General features: G+C 37.4%; 4 protein-coding genes across 5 annotated transcripts in view; 2 read left to right on the top strand and 2 right to left on the bottom strand.

Moving 5' to 3' along the window:
- Positions 1–201: 201 nt before the first annotated feature.
- LOC18041426 (uncharacterized TPR repeat-containing protein At1g05150) lies at positions 202–3,240 on the bottom strand. The gene has a single exon (XM_006435039.2). It carries the CDS (start codon positions 2,746–2,748, stop codon positions 352–354), a length of 2,397 nt encoding a protein of 798 aa, XP_006435102.1. The 5' UTR covers positions 2,749–3,240; the 3' UTR covers positions 202–351.
- Positions 3,241–6,737: 3,497 nt separating this feature from the next.
- On the top strand, positions 6,738–9,550 carry LOC18041045 (pentatricopeptide repeat-containing protein At1g25360). The gene has a single exon (XM_006435040.2). The coding sequence runs from the start codon at positions 6,783–6,785 to the stop codon at positions 9,180–9,182; it is 2,400 nt and encodes a 799-aa protein (XP_006435103.1). The 5' UTR covers positions 6,738–6,782; the 3' UTR covers positions 9,183–9,550.
- Positions 9,551–9,912: 362 nt separating this feature from the next.
- On the top strand, positions 9,913–15,330 carry LOC18041046 (kinesin-like protein KIN-7F). Of its 2 annotated transcripts, none has more exons than XM_024184206.1 (12): positions 9,913–10,108; positions 10,210–10,568; positions 10,843–10,932; positions 11,044–11,144; positions 11,236–11,349; positions 11,451–11,532; positions 11,620–11,687; positions 11,774–11,839; positions 11,947–12,071; positions 12,317–14,135; positions 14,315–14,610; positions 14,714–15,330. In XM_024184206.1, exons 2-12 carry the CDS (start codon positions 10,352–10,354, stop codon positions 15,054–15,056), a joined length of 3,321 nt encoding a protein of 1,106 aa, XP_024039974.1. In that variant the 5' UTR covers positions 9,913–10,108; positions 10,210–10,351; the 3' UTR covers positions 15,057–15,330. The 2 variants fall into 2 exon arrangements, with proteins under 2 accessions (XP_024039974.1, XP_006435104.1); XM_006435041.2 differs by having other exon boundaries at positions 14,720–15,330.
- Positions 15,330–18,072, bottom strand: part of LOC18040325 (protein ACCUMULATION AND REPLICATION OF CHLOROPLASTS 6, chloroplastic) — a 5,465-nt gene continuing 2,722 nt past the window's right edge. Inside the window, exons 5-8 of the mRNA XM_006435043.2 lie at positions 17,981–18,072; positions 16,937–17,900; positions 16,394–16,530; positions 15,330–15,623 (exon numbers count right to left, since the gene is read on the bottom strand). The exon at positions 17,981–18,072 is cut by the window's right edge and continues 28 nt beyond it. Of these exons, the coding sequence (XP_006435106.2) occupies positions 15,330–15,623; positions 16,394–16,530; positions 16,937–17,900; positions 17,981–18,072 (1,487 nt within the window). The remainder of the gene's footprint in view (positions 15,624–16,393; positions 16,531–16,936; positions 17,901–17,980) is intronic.

An 18,072-nucleotide genomic window follows, 5' to 3' on the forward strand; every position in this document is an offset into this window, starting at 1 on the left:
TACAGGAGAATTACACAACTTTCCATTCAAAAGTTGGCGGAAAATTTAAATGTCGCACAGTTATCAGCTGCTAGAAATGAACACAACAAATGGGGGAATGCAAAGAGGATCAAAAGATGTTAAAGGAAATATACATCATCTCAAGTATACAAAAATTACAAAGAGAAGAATTTCTACAATAGCTGTCATGAAAGAAGATTGTCAGAGCCACCAGTTGAAACAATTTATTATACAAGGGCATGCATACCCACTAAACACATACATGAGCACTATATTTCACACTGAACAACTAAAATCACATGGAAGGAATAATACAAGATCAACCCAAGGACAGAAGTGGCAGCCAACTAGCTATGAAGCATTATGCGATTGCGAAGTAAAGCAGATGCACTTATCTTTCATTGCCTCAGACTCACTTCCATACTCCTTAAATTTGTATTCATCCTGCTTAAAGGTGGGTGGCACCTTTCCCTCACTGTAGCATTGACTACATAAACTAAAATGTGATTTCATCTCCTTGAAGCGAGAGCCAATAATTGGGTAGCGACAAACTGAGCAAACATGACGTCCATGGCGATTCCTATCCCCAGCTTCAAGCTTCATCAGAGTCGACATGATGCCAAATCCCCAATCAGGATCATCAAACATGACAAGAAACTCGCTGAGGGATACCATTGAAGAGTCTGCTTCTCCATGGACCTCCATCATTTCACTAACCCCGTGAGAAGGAATATAAACAGCCCTCAATAATTTGATGTATCTAACAGCATCAACCTTTCTAACCTGAGTGCTCCCTTCATTAACAGGATGCCACAGAAGTGCATCAAAGGCAACTCGTTTCCGCTTTTCTGGAGAACCACTGCAAATGGGTGCGAGAATAGCATAAAACATGCCCAAGTCCACCCTGGCTGAGCCAGTTTCATCCAAGACAGAGAGGATCCTCTCATTTATTGCTTTGACAGCCCCTTGAAAAGTTTCAGGCTTTAGGAAATGAAGGAACTTGCGGAGAATTTCCTCCAAATTAGGCTTACGTATGGATTTCTGAGGACCACCACCTCCAGAATAAGACAGTGGTACATCAGTTTCACTCATTTCTTTCTTTAGAAGCTCCGCATCACATCGACTCAACCTAGTAATTTTCTGGAAAGCCCTAATCTCCAGAGCATTCGCTAAATCCTGCCTAACAGTAGTCCTCTCACCAACAGTCTTGAATTTTGAGGGTTCTACAATATCAAAACCCCCTTCCCCATTGGTGCCTCTATTACCTTTTGACTTCTTTTTCTGTAATTGCTTCAGATGCGATACTGCATCATGCAACTCAACCCTATTTGTCATTTTCAAAGCTTCCTTCAACGCTTTCTTTGCCTCTTCAGTTTCTCCAGCCCCTAACAATGAGACAGCCTTGTTGAGTTGCGCCCGCCAATGGTTTGGCCACACTGCTAAAACCCTAGCATACATCTCAGAAGCTCTTTGGAACCTACCCAAGTCCATGTAGAGCCCGCCCAAGTTGTACAATGCATCTACATGACCCGGTTTCAAATCAATAGCTTTCTGAAACACCTCAATTGCCCTCTCATCCTCACCCATGGCATGCAAAGCTGATGCTAAATCACAATGCGCATCTGCATAGTCTGGTTTTATAAAAATAGCCTCTTCTAATGCCTTAACAGCTGCCCTGTACTCTCCCACCCCAAAAAGTGCACTACCCAATAACTTCAAAGCTCTAAAATGAGTTGGGCAAAGAATTGCAGATTCTCTATAATACTCACAGGCACTTAAAACCATACCTTCACCTTCGAGCGCAATGCCAAGATTGACATAAATCTGAGGAAGCAAGTATGCCCATTGATTACCACCCGTCTCAGCAGCCTCCAGAGCCAACAAATACTCCTCTTTTGCCTCTCTATATCTCCCAAGAACATACAAACAATTCCCAGCTCTAAAATGTGGCCTAACATCTGTTGGTTGCAGTTCACAAGCCCTTTTAAAACTAACCAAAGCCTCTTTAAACAATTGGTGCTCGTACAAAACCCTACCAATAGCCATATGGCCATCAAAAGCTTCTTCTCTAGACCTAGCCCCATCTGCTCTATTTCTCAAAACCCCCAATTCCTTAACAAAAACAGCATAATCATGTGTCGATTCTTCCCAAAATACCCTTTTTTCAGATATTTCAGCTGACGTTCCCAATTCTCTAGACCACCCAGCGTCCGAAAAAGCATCAGAATTATCACCTTTCAATTTCCCATCTTTTGCTTGCTTCGCTTTCAGTCTCTTCACCAGAATCTCCAAATCATCGACAATCTTCCACGTGTCATCAAACACTATCCCGTGATTGGGCGAAACCGCCCAAGCGGCCGTTCTTTGTTTCTTTTGCGACGCAATTGCCCTCTCGTCAACAATTGATGACGAAGAAGCTTCAGAAACCATGGAGAGCCCTTTGTTTTCGTCCAAATTGAGCTCGAGGCCTAACGCATCGAAATCTCTGTCCACGTCACCAGCACCATCATCGTAGGTCCGTAACAAACCGTCGTAAGTTAAACCCTTCTCACCGTCGATGAACTCGCCGTAAGTACGGAATACTTCGTCGAGAATTGCGTTGATTTGTTCGTCGCTGAATTTGACTCTAGGGTTTACGGCCACCACTAAAGCCGCCATTTCTTCTCTATTAAGGCCACCGTCGCGGTTCGTGTCAAATTGTTGAAAAATTCTCTTCACTTTCTCTGATCTGCTTCCTCTCGTAGCCATTTTTTTTTTTTTTTTCTGTTTTTCTGGGGGTCAGTTTGGTTTCTCAGTGTTTGTTTGAGAAAGAGGAATTAGTAGATAAGGGAATATAAGGAAAAGTTGATAAAAAGGCAAAGGGTGGTTACTTTGAGTTTAAAATTTGAAACCCTAATTCATTTCAATTGAGGTTTGTTTAATTGTTGGTGAGAATAATGATGATGATGGCTTTAATTTTGGGTTTTGTTGGATCTGAATGAATTCTTAACGGCAAAAGTTAAAGAGTAGAAGAAGGGCGAGAGGACGGACTCTCATTCTTTCCCTTTTTTCTTTAATTTTAAATATATTTTTTTCCCGTCTATCTGTGACTTCTGACTTGCATTGGCTGGGGGTTGATTGGGGGAGAAAAGTTGATGATTTGCCAGCTGGATTCAATGTGCATTGTTTTCCTAATCCCGATAACACACTTCCGTCTCCGTCAGGTTTTTAAACTTTCATTAGACCAGAATGGAATTTAAAATTTTTTTTTCTTCCTTTTCAAATCGTTATTTGAATGTTATGTAAATTACAAACAACCTTATTATAAAACCGCGATCAAAGCCCGGGAAAAATTGTACATATAAGCCTAGAAGCCCATGATTCAAGTCTAATCTAGAAAGTGACACTTTTAACACCCTTTCCCTTTCAATATCTTGATAAAAATTATTTTCTATTAAAATTACGTCAATAAATTTAGGTAGTTTTTATTTTTTTGTTTGAAATATAAATAGATCTTATTTTTTTTAAAGTCTAATTGGATCTTAATATGAAAATTTAAATGACATATTTATTTTTTAATATCTGAATATAAGTGAGATCTTGTTTGTTTTTATAATAAAAAATATCGTAAACTTAATTTTTTTAACATTTATATCCTAATAAATTAAAAAAAAATTAGATTTTACAGTTTTAGAAATGTGTTATTTTATAGAGATGTTTTTAGAATATAATATTTACTTCTCATTGAGTCATTTTTCCATTTATATAAAAGTCACAATAATTTATTTTTTCTATTTAGATATAAATATATAAAAAATCATATATAAGTTACAAAAAATAAATAAATAAAATTAAAAAAAGTCTGTAATTAATAAAATTTTATACTTTAGACGTTTAACAAACAACTTCTTAGGTTCTGTTTGGTACAACTTTTCAAGTAGAGTTTTTTTAAATATAGTTTTTACCCAAAAATTTTTAGTTGTTTGGTTGTCAATAAAATTTTTTATTAAAAATTTATAAAATTACTTTAATAAGTAAATTTTTTAAAGTTATATTATAAAAAGAATAAAATAAAATAGTCAAATAAATAGATGATATTTTGACATTTAAAAAAAAAAATCAACCTCTACTAACAAAACCCAAAATTTGAGCTTTTACTAGTAGAGGCAAAATAATTTATTTAAGCTAAAAAAATTATGATAAGAATTTATGAGATTAAATAAACACTTATATTCTTTAAATAAGTCATACCAAACAGTCTGTTAGTCTAATTAAATTGTCTATTTTTTCTCTATTAAAATTCTTCAAACAACATAAGTGTTATTTTTCAGCATGGCACTCATCAGTCGTCAACGATGACTTTTTTTTTTCTGTTTCTTTTTCTAAATCAACAATCAATGTATTTGATTTGTTCAACTTGTAAGGATCTATTTTTTTTTGCCTCCTTACTAATTAAATTATCTCAATAAGTGAAGGCTTTTAATTGGAAATTTTTTTAATAGTTTAAAACTAGAATATAAAATATGTTTGTTTTAATTGATTATTGGTATTCTAATCTTACTCAATTAGAGTTTGAATAGAAGGAGAAAAAAAAAAGATAGTACGATTAGACTTAATTTGTCCTTAAATGTAGTTCTAGTGGGAAAAGGGTTTTATCAGAATATTAATTGGGTGTTAAAATCACTACTCATATAAAAAGTCATAAATAATAGTACTTCAATAATCACATATGGTAGAAAATTTTATATAGGTTTACCACCTCAACCTAATCTAAAAAAAGGTGATCCACAAAATATTAGTGGCTAACCTTACCATCTCAATAGGTTAAGGTGTTGGACCAATCGCAAGTTTTAATGTCTCACAGAGATCATATTTATCATATAATTTTAAATTAATAAATATTTAAATATCATAAATAAAATGGGATACTAATATTCTATGGAGTTAAATGTTAAAAGTAACAAATAAAAAAATTCATCTTCTTCTTAATTTATTTTTATATTTTAACGCCTCACAATGTGTCGAGTTTGTCCTTTTGAATAAAGTTTGGAATGAATATGCTTGACCTTAAATGAGCCCTCAGAAGTCTATTAAGGCCAATTCTGACTTGGTGATTATCCATAATCATTCTTAAGAGTGAATGTCCTTACTTTTTAAAATCCAGATTCAAAAATTTTTAATATTATAAATGACTTTTACAATAGCGTGAGATCTTAAAACCTCATTTAAATTATTTTAACTCCATGTTTCGACATAAATATTAAGTTATTGATTTCAACCAATCAAACGTTAGATGTTCAAGTTAAAGTTGCGTTTTAATGATGACTATTCATCCACCAGTGAATTGTTCAAAATCAATAACTTAAATTTGCATCAAAATTTCAAGTTAAGAATTCAAGTTATAATATTTTCGATTTCCATTGTCTTAAACAATTTACATTTCTGTTAAATTAGGGGATAAAAAAACATTGATGTCGGATTGTGGAGGGAATATTGATTCTTGATGTTGCGTGTGTTAATTAGTGATTAGCTATTATCTCTTTGTTGATGAAAAGCAGTCGCCATGAGATGTTTTCTGTGGCTTCAAGTTTTAAATATACTTAGTTATTGAGATATGATTATGAGTTACTAAAAAAAAAGAATTAAAAATTCGTAATTTTAGGAAATGTTCTTAAGGGTAAGTGGTATCCCAAACCAGAGCTAAAACATGATTACATGTTATATTATTACTTGGTGATCTGTACTCTGATGATACTATTTGAATTTTTGTGTATGTTGATAAGGCTGTCATTAAACGACAACGGCTTGACATTTCGTTTGTTTATCTTTGTTTAAGACCTCCAGTATTGCATGACCTCCCAAACGGCCAAACCTACTACGCCTAGTACTTCATGTATTCATTATTATTATTGTTGTTGTTGTTGTTGTTGTTGTTTTATATTTCAAAATTATTGTGAATTATTCAAAGACTATGTTCAGTTTAATAATGAATTAATTACTCAGCTTGCAAAAATGTTTGCTATCTCTAGTCAATTTCAGCTCCAATGTTAGGTCTTCATCATCAATTGTATGAGGCAGTAGCAGTATCACCTTGGTATCTTGAGAATTGGCCCTGTACTTGTTTTAGCTTTTCGCAGACACCCGACAACACAGAGCTGCAGTGTTGTGGACGTTACACTACTAAAGTGCAGCAAATATTTTAAAAGCCAGGTTGACTCCTAAATTATGACCGGCTAAAATTTTGTTGTGGAAGTTACACTGCTAAATATGTCACTAAGCTCCTATTAAATATAATAATATTACATATATTGGATACAGAACTCTTTTTTTTTTTTTTTTTTTTATAGAATATGCTGATGCTGTGATGATGAATAAAATTTCTGCCAATATTGAAGCACGAGTGATTCTCTTTTTTTCCAGTCCATGGTATAGGTAAAGGAAGAGAGGAGTTATTTTTAACTCAGATTTTTACTTAAAATTTTAACAGAAATTTTGTGTTATTCATTAATTTTAATAATAGATATTAAAAGTCAAAATAATAATTAATTATGTCAATTCATCCGCCATTAAATTGGACGGGGCTAATGAGTAATGACTCCAATTTGAGTCACAAATTTAAAGTGCTTCTCCCTTTTCAATGTATTATAGGTATTTTACTTTTTTTTTTTTTAAAAAACGATTATATACTATTTGCAGTTAATTTATTCTTATATATATACAGCAATTGAATGTTCTAATAAGTACATTTCTATCCAAGTGGACGAAATGAATCCCTATTTGACGTGGAGTGACCGCTATGAAACATGATGACGAAGAATGCAGATTACCTCCCAACTCTAGCAAACCGTTATGCGTCGCAATTGCAACTCTGTGATCCTAGAAACCCTATCACATCGTCCCTTGCCCGCTCCGTCCATGCCCACATGATATCATCTGGGTTCAAGCCACGTGGGCATATAATCAACCGTCTGATCGATATATATTGTAAATCATTAAATTTGGTATATGCACGGAAACTGTTCGACGAAATTCCCCAGCCGGACATCGTAGCAAGAACAACGTTAATTGCCGCATATTCTGCTTCAGACAATGTAAAGCTGGCTCGCGAGATGTTTAATAAAACCCCATTAAAAAAGCGAGATACTGTTTTCTATAATGCGATGATCACTGCTTACTCGCATAATAGTAACGGTCATGCTGCCATTGAACTGTTTCGTGATATGAGGCGTGATGATGTTAAGCCTGATAATTTTACTTTTACGAGCGTGCTTAGTGCCTTGGCGCTTATAGTAGAAGAAGAAAAGCAGTGCATGCAAATGCATTGCACAGTGGTGAAGTCCGGAACAGGCCTTTTTACTTCTGTTCTGAATGCACTTATATCTGTCTACGTTAAGTGTGTGTCTTCGCCATTTGTTTCATCACGGTCTTTGATGGGAGCAGCTAGGAGAGTGTTTGATGAGATGCCCGAGAGAGATGAGTTGTCATGGACAACAATGATGACGGGGTATGTGAAGAATGATTATCTTGATGCAGCCCGCGAGTTTCTTGATGGGATGAGTGAAAATGTGGGTGTTGCTTGGAATGCGTTAATTTCAGGCTATGTGCATCGTGAATTGTATCAAGAAGCTTTGGAAATGTTTAGGAAGATGCTTATGTTGGGAATTCAGTTGGATGAGTTTACATACACAACTGTCATTAGCGCTTGTGCTAATTCTGGATTATTTCGGCTTGGAAAGCAAGTGCATGCTTACTTATTGAGGACTGAGGCTAAGCGTACGCCAGAGTTTTCATTACCTGTGAATAATGCTCTTGTTACACTTTACTGGAAATGTGGTAAAGTTAATGAGGCACGAGATATTTTCAATCAGATGCCAGAGAGAGACCTTGTTTCCTGGAATGCTATTTTGTCAGCCTATGTGAGTGCTGGGCTCATTGATGAAGCTAAATCCCTTTTTGAGGCAATGAGGGAGAGGAATCTTTTGTCGTGGACTGTCATGATATCTGGATTAGCACAAAATGGGTATGGGGAAGAAGGTTTGAAGTTGTTTAGTCAGATGAGATTAGAGGGTTTTAAACCATGTGATTATGCATTTGCGGGAGCAATTACTTCTTGTGCAGGGCTTGGAGCATTGGAGAATGGACGCCAGCTCCATGCTCAACTTGTTCATTCTGGGTATGATTCAAGCCTCTCAGCAGGAAATGCATTGATAACCATGTATGCAAGATGTGGTGTTGTTGAGGCAGCCAACTGCGTTTTCAATACAATGCCTAATGTGGACTCAGTATCTTGGAATGCTATGATTGCAGCTCTGGGGCAGCATGGAAATGGTGCTCGAGCAATAGAACTTTACGAGCAGATGTTGAAAGAAGGCATATTACCAGACCGGATAACTTTCCTCACAGTTCTCTCTGCCTGTAACCATGCAGGCTTAGTCAAAGAAGGACGCCGTTATTTTGAAACAATGCATGGCCCTTATGGTATACCTCCTGGTGAAGATCATTATGCCCGATTTATTGATTTGTTGTGTCGAGCTGGAAAATTCTCTGAAGCAAAAGATGTGATTGATTCACTGCCATTCAAACCCAGTGCACCAATTTGGGAGGCTCTTCTTTCTGGCTGTCGCATTCATGGAAACATTGATTTGGGGATTCAAGCAGCAGAACAACTTTTTCAGCTGATGCCACACCATGCTGGGACATATGTACTTTTGTCAAATATGTATGCAAATTTGGGGAGATGGGATGATGCAGCTAGAGTTCGGAAATCAATGAGGGACAGAGGGGTAAAGAAAGAGCCTGGTTGTAGTTGGATAGAGGTCGACAACAAGGTCCATGTATTTTTGGTTGATGACACTGCGCATCCTGAGGCGCAAGCAGTTTACAAATATCTCGAGCAATTGGTTTTGGAGATGAGAAAACTAGGTTATGTCCCGGACACGAAGTTTGTGTTGCATGATATGGAATCTGACCAAAAGGAATATGCCTTGTCTACACACAGCGAGAAGCTTGCAGTTGCATTTGGGCTAATGAAGCTTCCCGGTGGTGCCACAGTTAGGGTATTAAAGAACCTTAGGATCTGTGGTGACTGTCACAATGCATTCAAGTTCATGTCAAAAGTGGTAGGGAGAGAGATAGTTGTGAGAGACGGAAAGAGATTTCATCATTTTAGGGATGGCAAATGCTCCTGCGGTGATTACTGGTAGGCATTAGATTCTGTTGAGCTTTAGGGGCATTTCCATTACACGTCGATACGGCTATGGTAAATTTTTCAAGAGGAGCCATGCCATTGCATACAATTTTTTTATACAAACAACAGATGAGCTATGAGACTTATTTATGGTACTTGTAGGAAACATGATGGTTGCTTCAGAGTCTCAGATTGATGTCTCCATTGGAGTATCTTGGAAAATGCATTAATAATATGATATAACTAGCAAGCACTGAAAAAATTACAGCAAAAACATTTGTTTAATTCAACAGTGTTGATTCTTTGTATATAAGTGGTTTCTGAGATCAGAGCTGCTAATATCACGTTCAAATATAAGAAATTGTGGATCAATATAAAGTTTGACACAGCAACTTTCTCGGTCCATTGATCCATTTTTCTATTCTTTTAATTGGCAAAAATGTATGTATTCGAATGCTCTTACACTTATTCATAAATTGAGCATAATTGAATGGCTTAACCCCACAAATATAAGGCAGCTAAATAAAATGCGCAGCGCTCTGGGCATTCTGGTCTCCAAATTTATTTTAATAATTTACAGCCAAGAGCAAGAGGGGTGGTAGACTGTAGACTGCGCGAATAAAATACGGGGGAATTAATAAGGTTAAAATGGTAAATCAAGAGCCTGTATTAGTTAGTTAGTCTGGCGGTTATATTTCAATGGTCGTTACCTATTCCAAATCAGCAAGAGAGAAGCTGGCATTTGGTTTGTCTTCTCTTTCTCTCATCTTTCTGCCAAGACACAGAGAAAGGGAGAGAGAGAGAGTCAATTTTAGTTGAATTTCCTCTGATTTTACGGTACTTAATTTTGACAAATCAATTTTAACAAGTGCATTTCATCCTTTTGCTTTCTTAGATACCCGTGTAAATTATCCTCCATCTCCATTGAAGCAGCATTTTCTCGTAAGCACCTCCCCTTCATTTTACCAAGTTAAAAAGTTCCAGTTTCCCATTTAATCTTCTTGTTTGCTCTTGCATCTGATCCATTTATATACCCTGTACAGGACAATTCTATCGTTCGAAAATTCATTTCAATATTCTTTGAACGGAATAAGGATCGGTGTATGGTGTTTATGGAATTTAGTTTTTGTTTGTGAAGAAAATCAAGTTATAAGAGAGAGGGGGTAAGAGTAAGACGGGGGGCCAATGGGCGGAGAGGAGGTGATTCCTGAGGAAACTCAGGGCCTGTCTCTGACCGCTGGCCAAGAAGAAAGAATCTTAGTTTTTGTTAGATTGAGGCCTTTGAATGAGAAAGAATATGCAAGGAACGATGTTTCAGATTGGGAATGCATAAATAACAACTCCATCGTTTTCAAGAACAGCTTACTTGAGCGTTCCGTGTACCCGCCTGCCTATACTTTTGGTACGCAAGAACAGCTCTGTGTTATGAATTTTGTGATATATATGAGCATTTTCTCAGTCGACCTCATTTTGATTTTCATTCTTAATTGCATCTCAAACTCCAATTTCTCCTTTGAATTTCATTAATTGAAATGTGTTGTAGCTCAATTCAGGATTTTTATTTCGGACCAGTTGTTTGATTTATGAAGTAGTTAATTGTTTCGGACTTATATTGATATTGTGGTTCATAACATACATATATGTATATTTTTTTTGGGTCAATTTGCTGGGGATAGACAGAGTATTTGGGTGTGAATGCCCCACAAGGCAAGTATACGAAGAAGCAGCAAAAGAAGTTACCCTTTCTGTAGTCAATGGCATTAACTGTGAGTTATCTCCTTTTCATTCCTTTTCTGCCTGTTGATTTCTATTACCACATGCTTCATTGATTGATTGATTTATTTATTTATTTATTTTTGTGTGAAATATATTGCCAGCGACCTTTTTTGCATATGGGCAAACAAGTAGTGGAAAGACATATACAATGGGCGGAATTACAGAAAATGCTATTCAAGATATATATGATTACATAGACACGGTAAATGAAATATACTTTGTATTATTGAAGTCTATCAGAATCTTGCACTCTTAACACGGAAATGGGCTTTTACTTCTTGTCTATATTTCAGCATCAAGAACGTGAATTTGTGTTGAAGTTCTCTGCCATGGAGATTTACAATGAATCTGTTAGGGATCTCCTCAGCACAGATTCTACTCCACTTCGACTCCTCGATGATCCAGAGGTGACTGCCATTATTTGTTTTTTTAATTTGGTCAGAATGTTGCTTTGGGTATGTTTTTTTTTTTAGTTGGGACAGACGGAGTAACACTCTCACTTCAACAGAAAGGGACTGTTGTTGAGAGGCTTACTGAGGAGACGCTGACAGACATGAGCCATCTGATGGAACTCCTTGCCGTCTGTGAAGGTAAGACATTTTTAGTATCACATCAATGCTTGTTCGGCTTTCAGGTGATAACTTCTTTAATTTTTTTTTTTTGCCTCATTATTGCAGCTCAAAGGCAGATAGGAGAAACCGCTTTGAATGAAACCAGCTCGAGATCCCATCAAATTTTGCGATTGGTATGCACAACATAATACATTATCCAACATGCACAATTTTTTTTTTTTTTATGTTGTTTTCTTTTTCAAATGATGCATTTTTGCAGACAATAGAAAGTTCTGCTCGTGAATATTTAGGTGCTGGCAATTCAAGCATTCTGTCAGCCAGTGTGGTATGTTCAAAGCTTTTCTCTTTCAAAATATTATACGAACATGGCAGCAGCAGCTACTTCAAATTTCATATAATGAAAGGGAAATTCAATTTGATTTTTTCACCTAGAACTTTGTTGATCTTGCGGGGAGTGAGCGAGCATCTCAAACATTAAATGCTGGTGCAAGATTGAAAGAAGGTTCCCACATTAATCGAAGTTTGTTGACACTGGGAACTGTAATTCGCAAATTAAGGTTGAAGAATTGTTTTATATTGGCTTTGAATTCTTTTACTATAATTGGCATTTACAATGTTTACTAATTGCTTCAACATTGGGATTGTTTGAGAATGGTCTCAAATTTGAGGCAAATGTTATGCAGCTTGCCTAGAAAAGACTAACACAACATTTCTTCTAATCTTCCATTTGGGCCCGATTTGTTCTTTTATTGCAAACACAATTCTTCCATTTTTGACAATTTACTCCCATGATTGGATGCAGCAAGGGAAGAAATGCACACATTCCTTACAGAGATTCTAAGCTGACTAGGATTCTACAGAATTCCTTAGGGGGCAATGCCAGAACAGCCATCATTTGCACTATGAGCCCCGCTCGCAGTCATGTTGAGCAATCAAGAAATACTCTCTTGTTTGCAAGCTGTGCTAAAGAGGTGGCTACCAACGCACAGGTCAATGTGGTAATGTCAGATAAGGCATTGGTAAAGCAACTACAAAAGGAGTTGGCTAGACTGGAGAATGAGATGAAGAACTTACAATCCACCCCCAAGAAATGTGACTTTACGTTGCTGAAAGAGAAAGAACAAGTTATTGAAGAGATGGATAGACAGATAAGAGAGTTGACCAAGGAACGTGATCTTGCTAAATCCCGAGTTGACAATTTGCTACAATCAATTGGAGAAGAAGATCAACGATCGAGATTAGATGAATATTCAGAAGTAGAATCATCAGATATATACAATCCTGTACATTCGGACGTAGGACTTGAAACATACAAAACATCTAAGAATATTGACAATTCTCAGCTGGATAACAGCTCTCCTAAATTTTTTCACCTTTCTGAGAATCAAGAAGACAATTCTCTGCTGGATAACAGTACTCCTAAATTTGTTGGGCTCGATCCATGTCAAGGCTGGGATGACATCACTAGAAAAATTGATGAAGATTCTGAAGATACCTGCAAAGAAGTTCGATGCATTGAAATGGAGGCCTCAACCCTTAACAGGAAAAGTGAATCTGATGTTGGGAAATTTCCAATGACAGGAGCCATGGAAGAGGCTGCATTTTCACCTCCCAGTCAGAAAGTTAGAAGTATTGTAATGGAAGAATCAAGCATGGAGAGGAAAACAGGCTCTGATGTCTTTTCACCTGGGCCCGAGGAAAAAGAAAGGAGATCATCTATGACAAAAGCCACGTACGAGGCTTCAGAACTATCCCCTCGGGGAGATAGATGTATTAAAATGGAAGAATCAAGCATTAACAAGACCACCGAACCTAATGTCTTCTTATCTGGTACAGAAGAAGAAGGGAAATTATCTATGACAGAAGACATAGGTGAAGTTCCAGTCACTTCCCCACAGAAGGAAGATAAAGGGTCAAGCCCAGTTGATAAACATGACACTGAAGCTTTGAAGCAAAAAATTCAGGATCTGCAAAAAACCATCAGCTATCTTGTAAGTTTGTACCCTGTGGAACAATCTCCTCCATCTTCTTCTTCTGATTTGTCTAGCTTAAAAATGAGTCGAAGTGCAAGTTGCAAAGCAGCTATCGTGTCGATGCAATCTTCCCTAGCTCTTGAGAAGACAGAAAACTGTGAGAATACACCAACTACATGGTCTGATAAAAATGTCCCTGAAAAACCCGGAGGGTTTAATGGAAAACTTTCTGAATTGAAGCATGGTCCAAAGGTTAGAGATTTTGATTCTCAAACTTCAATTAGTGCTGCTTCCATGGAAGCACAAAGCATCAAAGAGTATGATGCAGATGATGCTAGTAGCATTTATGAACAGAGCGAGAATGCATCATCTCTTTGGTTTGAGAAAGCTGTACACACACCGACTACCATGTCCGAAAGAAGCTTCCCAATTACAGCTGCCAGAACCAGAAAGTTTTATGAGTTTAATCACAGTGGCGACATCAGAAATTTTCACAGTAAATATTCTGAAACTTCTGTTAGTACTCCTTCAGTAGAATCACGGAGCGGCAAAGAGACAGATACTGAAGATAGCGGCATTCATGAATTTGTTTCAGAAAAGAAAGAAGTGATCAAACTTCCATCTTTGAAGAAATTTGGTGATTATTTGGTAGGAACCACTATCACTTTCTCCCCTCTCTCTGCATTGGATACCCATTCTATTGGCTTCTTTCTCAAGCAAATTTTTTTTTTTTTGGAAGTTTTTATTTTTCTTGATTAGCAGCATCTAATATTTTTAATTATATGCATCATCATTGGCCTAAGCATCGGTGGATTGCTGTGTTGTAGGTTCAGGAAACGGGAACTGATTACACTGAAGGATCCATGAAGAATGCAGAGGAGGCTGGAATGGATACAAGGAAGGATATCATTCAACCACTTTTCAATTGGCCTGCAGAATTTGAAAGGCAGCGGAAAGAAATCATTGAGCTTTGGGACGCCTGCTATGTGCCATTGGTACACAGAACTTATTTCTTCCTCCTCTTCAAAGGTGATCCTTCGGACTCTGTGTACATGGAGGTGGAGCTCAGAAGGCTGTCTTTTCTGAAGGGCGGTAATATCACCAAAGAGAGTTTCAATTCTAGGTATTATGAACGCATCAACGCATTATTGCTTGATCAAATGGTCGCTAAAATCTTCGAAGTTATATAGATTTTGATGGAATTATTTTAACATTTTTTTATTAAGGGACAGCTTGAAGGGTCTATACCGAGAGAGGGAGACATTGAGCAAGCAAGTTCATCAGAAGTTTTCAAGGAAGGAGAGAGAGGAACTCTACAAGAAGTGGGGTATTGCATTGAACACGAAGCAGAGAAGTCTACAGCTAGCACGTCGGATATGGTCGAGCACAAAGGACATGAACCACATAAAAGAAAGTGCATCTCTTGTTGCAAAACTGATCGATTTTGTACAGCCAGGCCAAGCCCCTAAGGAGATTTTCGGACTCAGCTTCTCACATGGACCGGGCTCTAAACGTCGAAGGTCATACAGCTGGAGACCGAGCAGGAGGTCTTCTATGTCTGTTCTTTAAGCTTGACGAACAGACACCACCGTGTACTTTTAGTATTGATTTCGTGTCTTCTTCCTTTTTAGTTGCAAGTATGAAGGAAACTTGACACTGACGGACTGACCTTAGTAACTTATTAATTTGTTTCTTTATTGTTTTACAATAATTCCGGTATATTATTCTGTAAGCAAAACGAATAAATTTGGTTATTGATAATTCAATGGTCAGATGTTCTATTTATAAACAAGTTGACAGATGACAAAATGGGCATATCACCAGCTGTGATAATAATTTACATCATTTATAAACTATCTTAGATCCATCAGTGATTCTCCATCCTGACTTTGTACTGGATAGTTCATATCTTGCTGTGTAGGTGCTGATTTTTTCATCACAGTTCTCAGGATGAACCGTGTCTGTGAGGCGGGCAGACTCTTTTACTGTTGCTTCCACCCAGGCATGCCGCCCTTCTTGAGAAAGAGTCACGCTGTCAATTGTCAGGTTCAACAGAGAGTAATCATATATCCAACCAAGTTGAGCAATTTCAGATGCACGATCCGTCCATACTTTTAACATCTGACCATCCAAAACCTGGCAGTTTCCCCAAGTGTTAGGAAAATTCTCCATCGCAGTGATGATTGACCAAAACAGAAAGTCTTCAGAAACAACTACGTATTCATTACTGCTATAGGTAATTAATCAAACAAATTAGCACATCCCAAAAATATGCATATTTGAGGTGACCTGACACAAAAAAAAAAAAAAAAAACGTTGTAGTAATACTGTAATTGACTGAAATGAAACTTGATGTAAGTCACACTTGCAGCACCCAACAAGACTACAGGCACTTCCACTGTAATAGGCAAAAGTTGAAAAATGATATTTGCTCATGTGTGTCTACTGGGTTAGCAAATACATTAGTGTTAAATGTACCTATCCCATCCTACAGTTGTCTCAACTGAAAATAGCTAGGAAATGTGTCTAGTCTCAGCTGTACACCAAAGGAACCCTCTAATTAATGATTGTTTTTGTTCAAAATTTTGTCTGGTTTGAGGTCTAAATTGCTGGAACCAGAGATGTTTCATTGGCACCCAAAACTTGCTGAATGATAAACAGCTACCAACAGTGATGTGGAAGATAAGTCTTCCACAACACTTAAGCTGGTGGCTACCAAAACAACACAGAAAAGGCATAATCAAATCATTACCAGAAGAGAAATATTCTTCATGCCCAAGTTGCAGGTGATGTCAGATATGAGTGGGAATTATCGACACATTTGGTTTCACGGTGTGATGGCTAAGAGGAAAAAATTACGTTCTAACCACCATATGATAGAAAAACATATAACCAACAGTTCTTACCTCTGGCAATTTCCCTAGCGAATGATCAGGTCCAAAAGCCTGAGATTTGATATTCTGCCACTTGCGAACTATATCTTCTGCAAGCCTTGCATCCATTCTGGGCAACTCCTGCCCCAACTTTTCATCTAATAAGGGCCCTGCACGGTGGATGTGGCAACAAAACAAAAATTTTATACATAAGAGAGTTCAAGATCCAACAAGAGAAAATGAGAAATGTCAAAGATTTTGCTTAGTCAATTCCTTAGTCTGATCAATGTCAGACATCTAAGGAATTTGGAGCAACCCTGTAAAATTAACTGAATGTCCAAAGAAATGCATGTACTTTAAAAACAAATAGACAATTCAAGAATTTTTTTCCCCCCCTGAAATATGTTGAAGATTTCAAGCAGAAGTGCACATTCTGACATCATTAGCAGAAGAAAAGATGTTTGATGGAACCATGTGGATTGAAACACTCCCAAGAAAGAGATATCTAAAGAACTCCATGATATCCCAGTTAAGGGATATTTGGATGGCTAGCCAGCACATGTCGTTAAATCTTACCTGCATCAATAATATCAGATGCCTTGGCCAAACCAATTTCTTTCTGTTGAACAGACGAGATGTTCCTGGCAGGCAAATACTTCAATCCAACCAAAGTTATTAATCCAATTGCCACACCAGCACACATAATCTTCACACCAACATCTTTAATTTTATCAGTAATTGATTGTTCTCCATGTATGTCATCAGAACTACTTGTTCCATAAGCATCAGTTGTAAAAGCAAAGTTATTTTGATCAGATGTAAGAGATTCTTCAGTTTCTACAACAGGAACAGGATCGTATGTCTCTCCATGTTCTACATATTTCACGGCTTTGTCCCCCTGACCAAGAGGAAAGACCTTCTGCAATGCCTGAATTGTACTAGACTTAACATGATCCAGAACAGCAGTAGCCTCTGTAGCTCCAATCCTAACTATGGCAGCTGCTGCAGCTAAGGGCGAACTACCATTTCCCTCCAGTCTTTCTAAATATCGAAGGACAGTAGGATCATCATAGTAATCACCAAGTTTGAACCGTATATCACTGGTGTCCCTGAATCTAGGGAAAACAACCTCTGCCAGCCATGTCTCTAACAGCTTACAGAGACCAGGAAGATCATTGTCATCAGCTTCCTTTGAGTTTTCCAAAACAAAATCTACAATGGCTGGATTTCTGTATGGGGACTTATCACTATCTAAGCCCAACCATAAGCGACACTCATCAAGCTTACCTACAAGCAGCGAACATAGACCCCTTTCCAATGCGAACTCCATCTCATGTTTTTCCAAGGGAATATAGATAGAGCCAAGGTCCCGTAAAGTTGGTACCTTATTCTGCTGAAGGTGCTTGAACATGTTATCAGCATCTGCAATGAGATGAGGTTGCTTACCCACAAAGGCTTGGGCAACAAGTGCAAGTGCCACTCCATAAGCTTCAAAAGTTTCAGCTGGGATGCTATTTGGTGTCGCAGAAAATAGTTTAACCTTTCATGGGGAAAATAACATGTTAGGGGAAAGAAAAAAAATGACGAGGGTGGTTTGACAAAGAAAATTTTGTAGTCTACCTGCTCAGCTGATGTCATACGTAGAAAGGCCTCATTCATGAAAGATTCACGTGTAAATCCCCCAGCAATTGCAGTGGCTCCCCCCTCCTCCA

Source organism: Citrus clementina, unplaced genomic scaffold (assembly GCF_000493195.1).
Source record: "Citrus clementina cultivar Clemenules unplaced genomic scaffold, Citrus_clementina_v1.0 scaffold_5, whole genome shotgun sequence".
Classification (NCBI taxonomy): domain Eukaryota; kingdom Viridiplantae; phylum Streptophyta; class Magnoliopsida; order Sapindales; family Rutaceae; genus Citrus; species Citrus x clementina.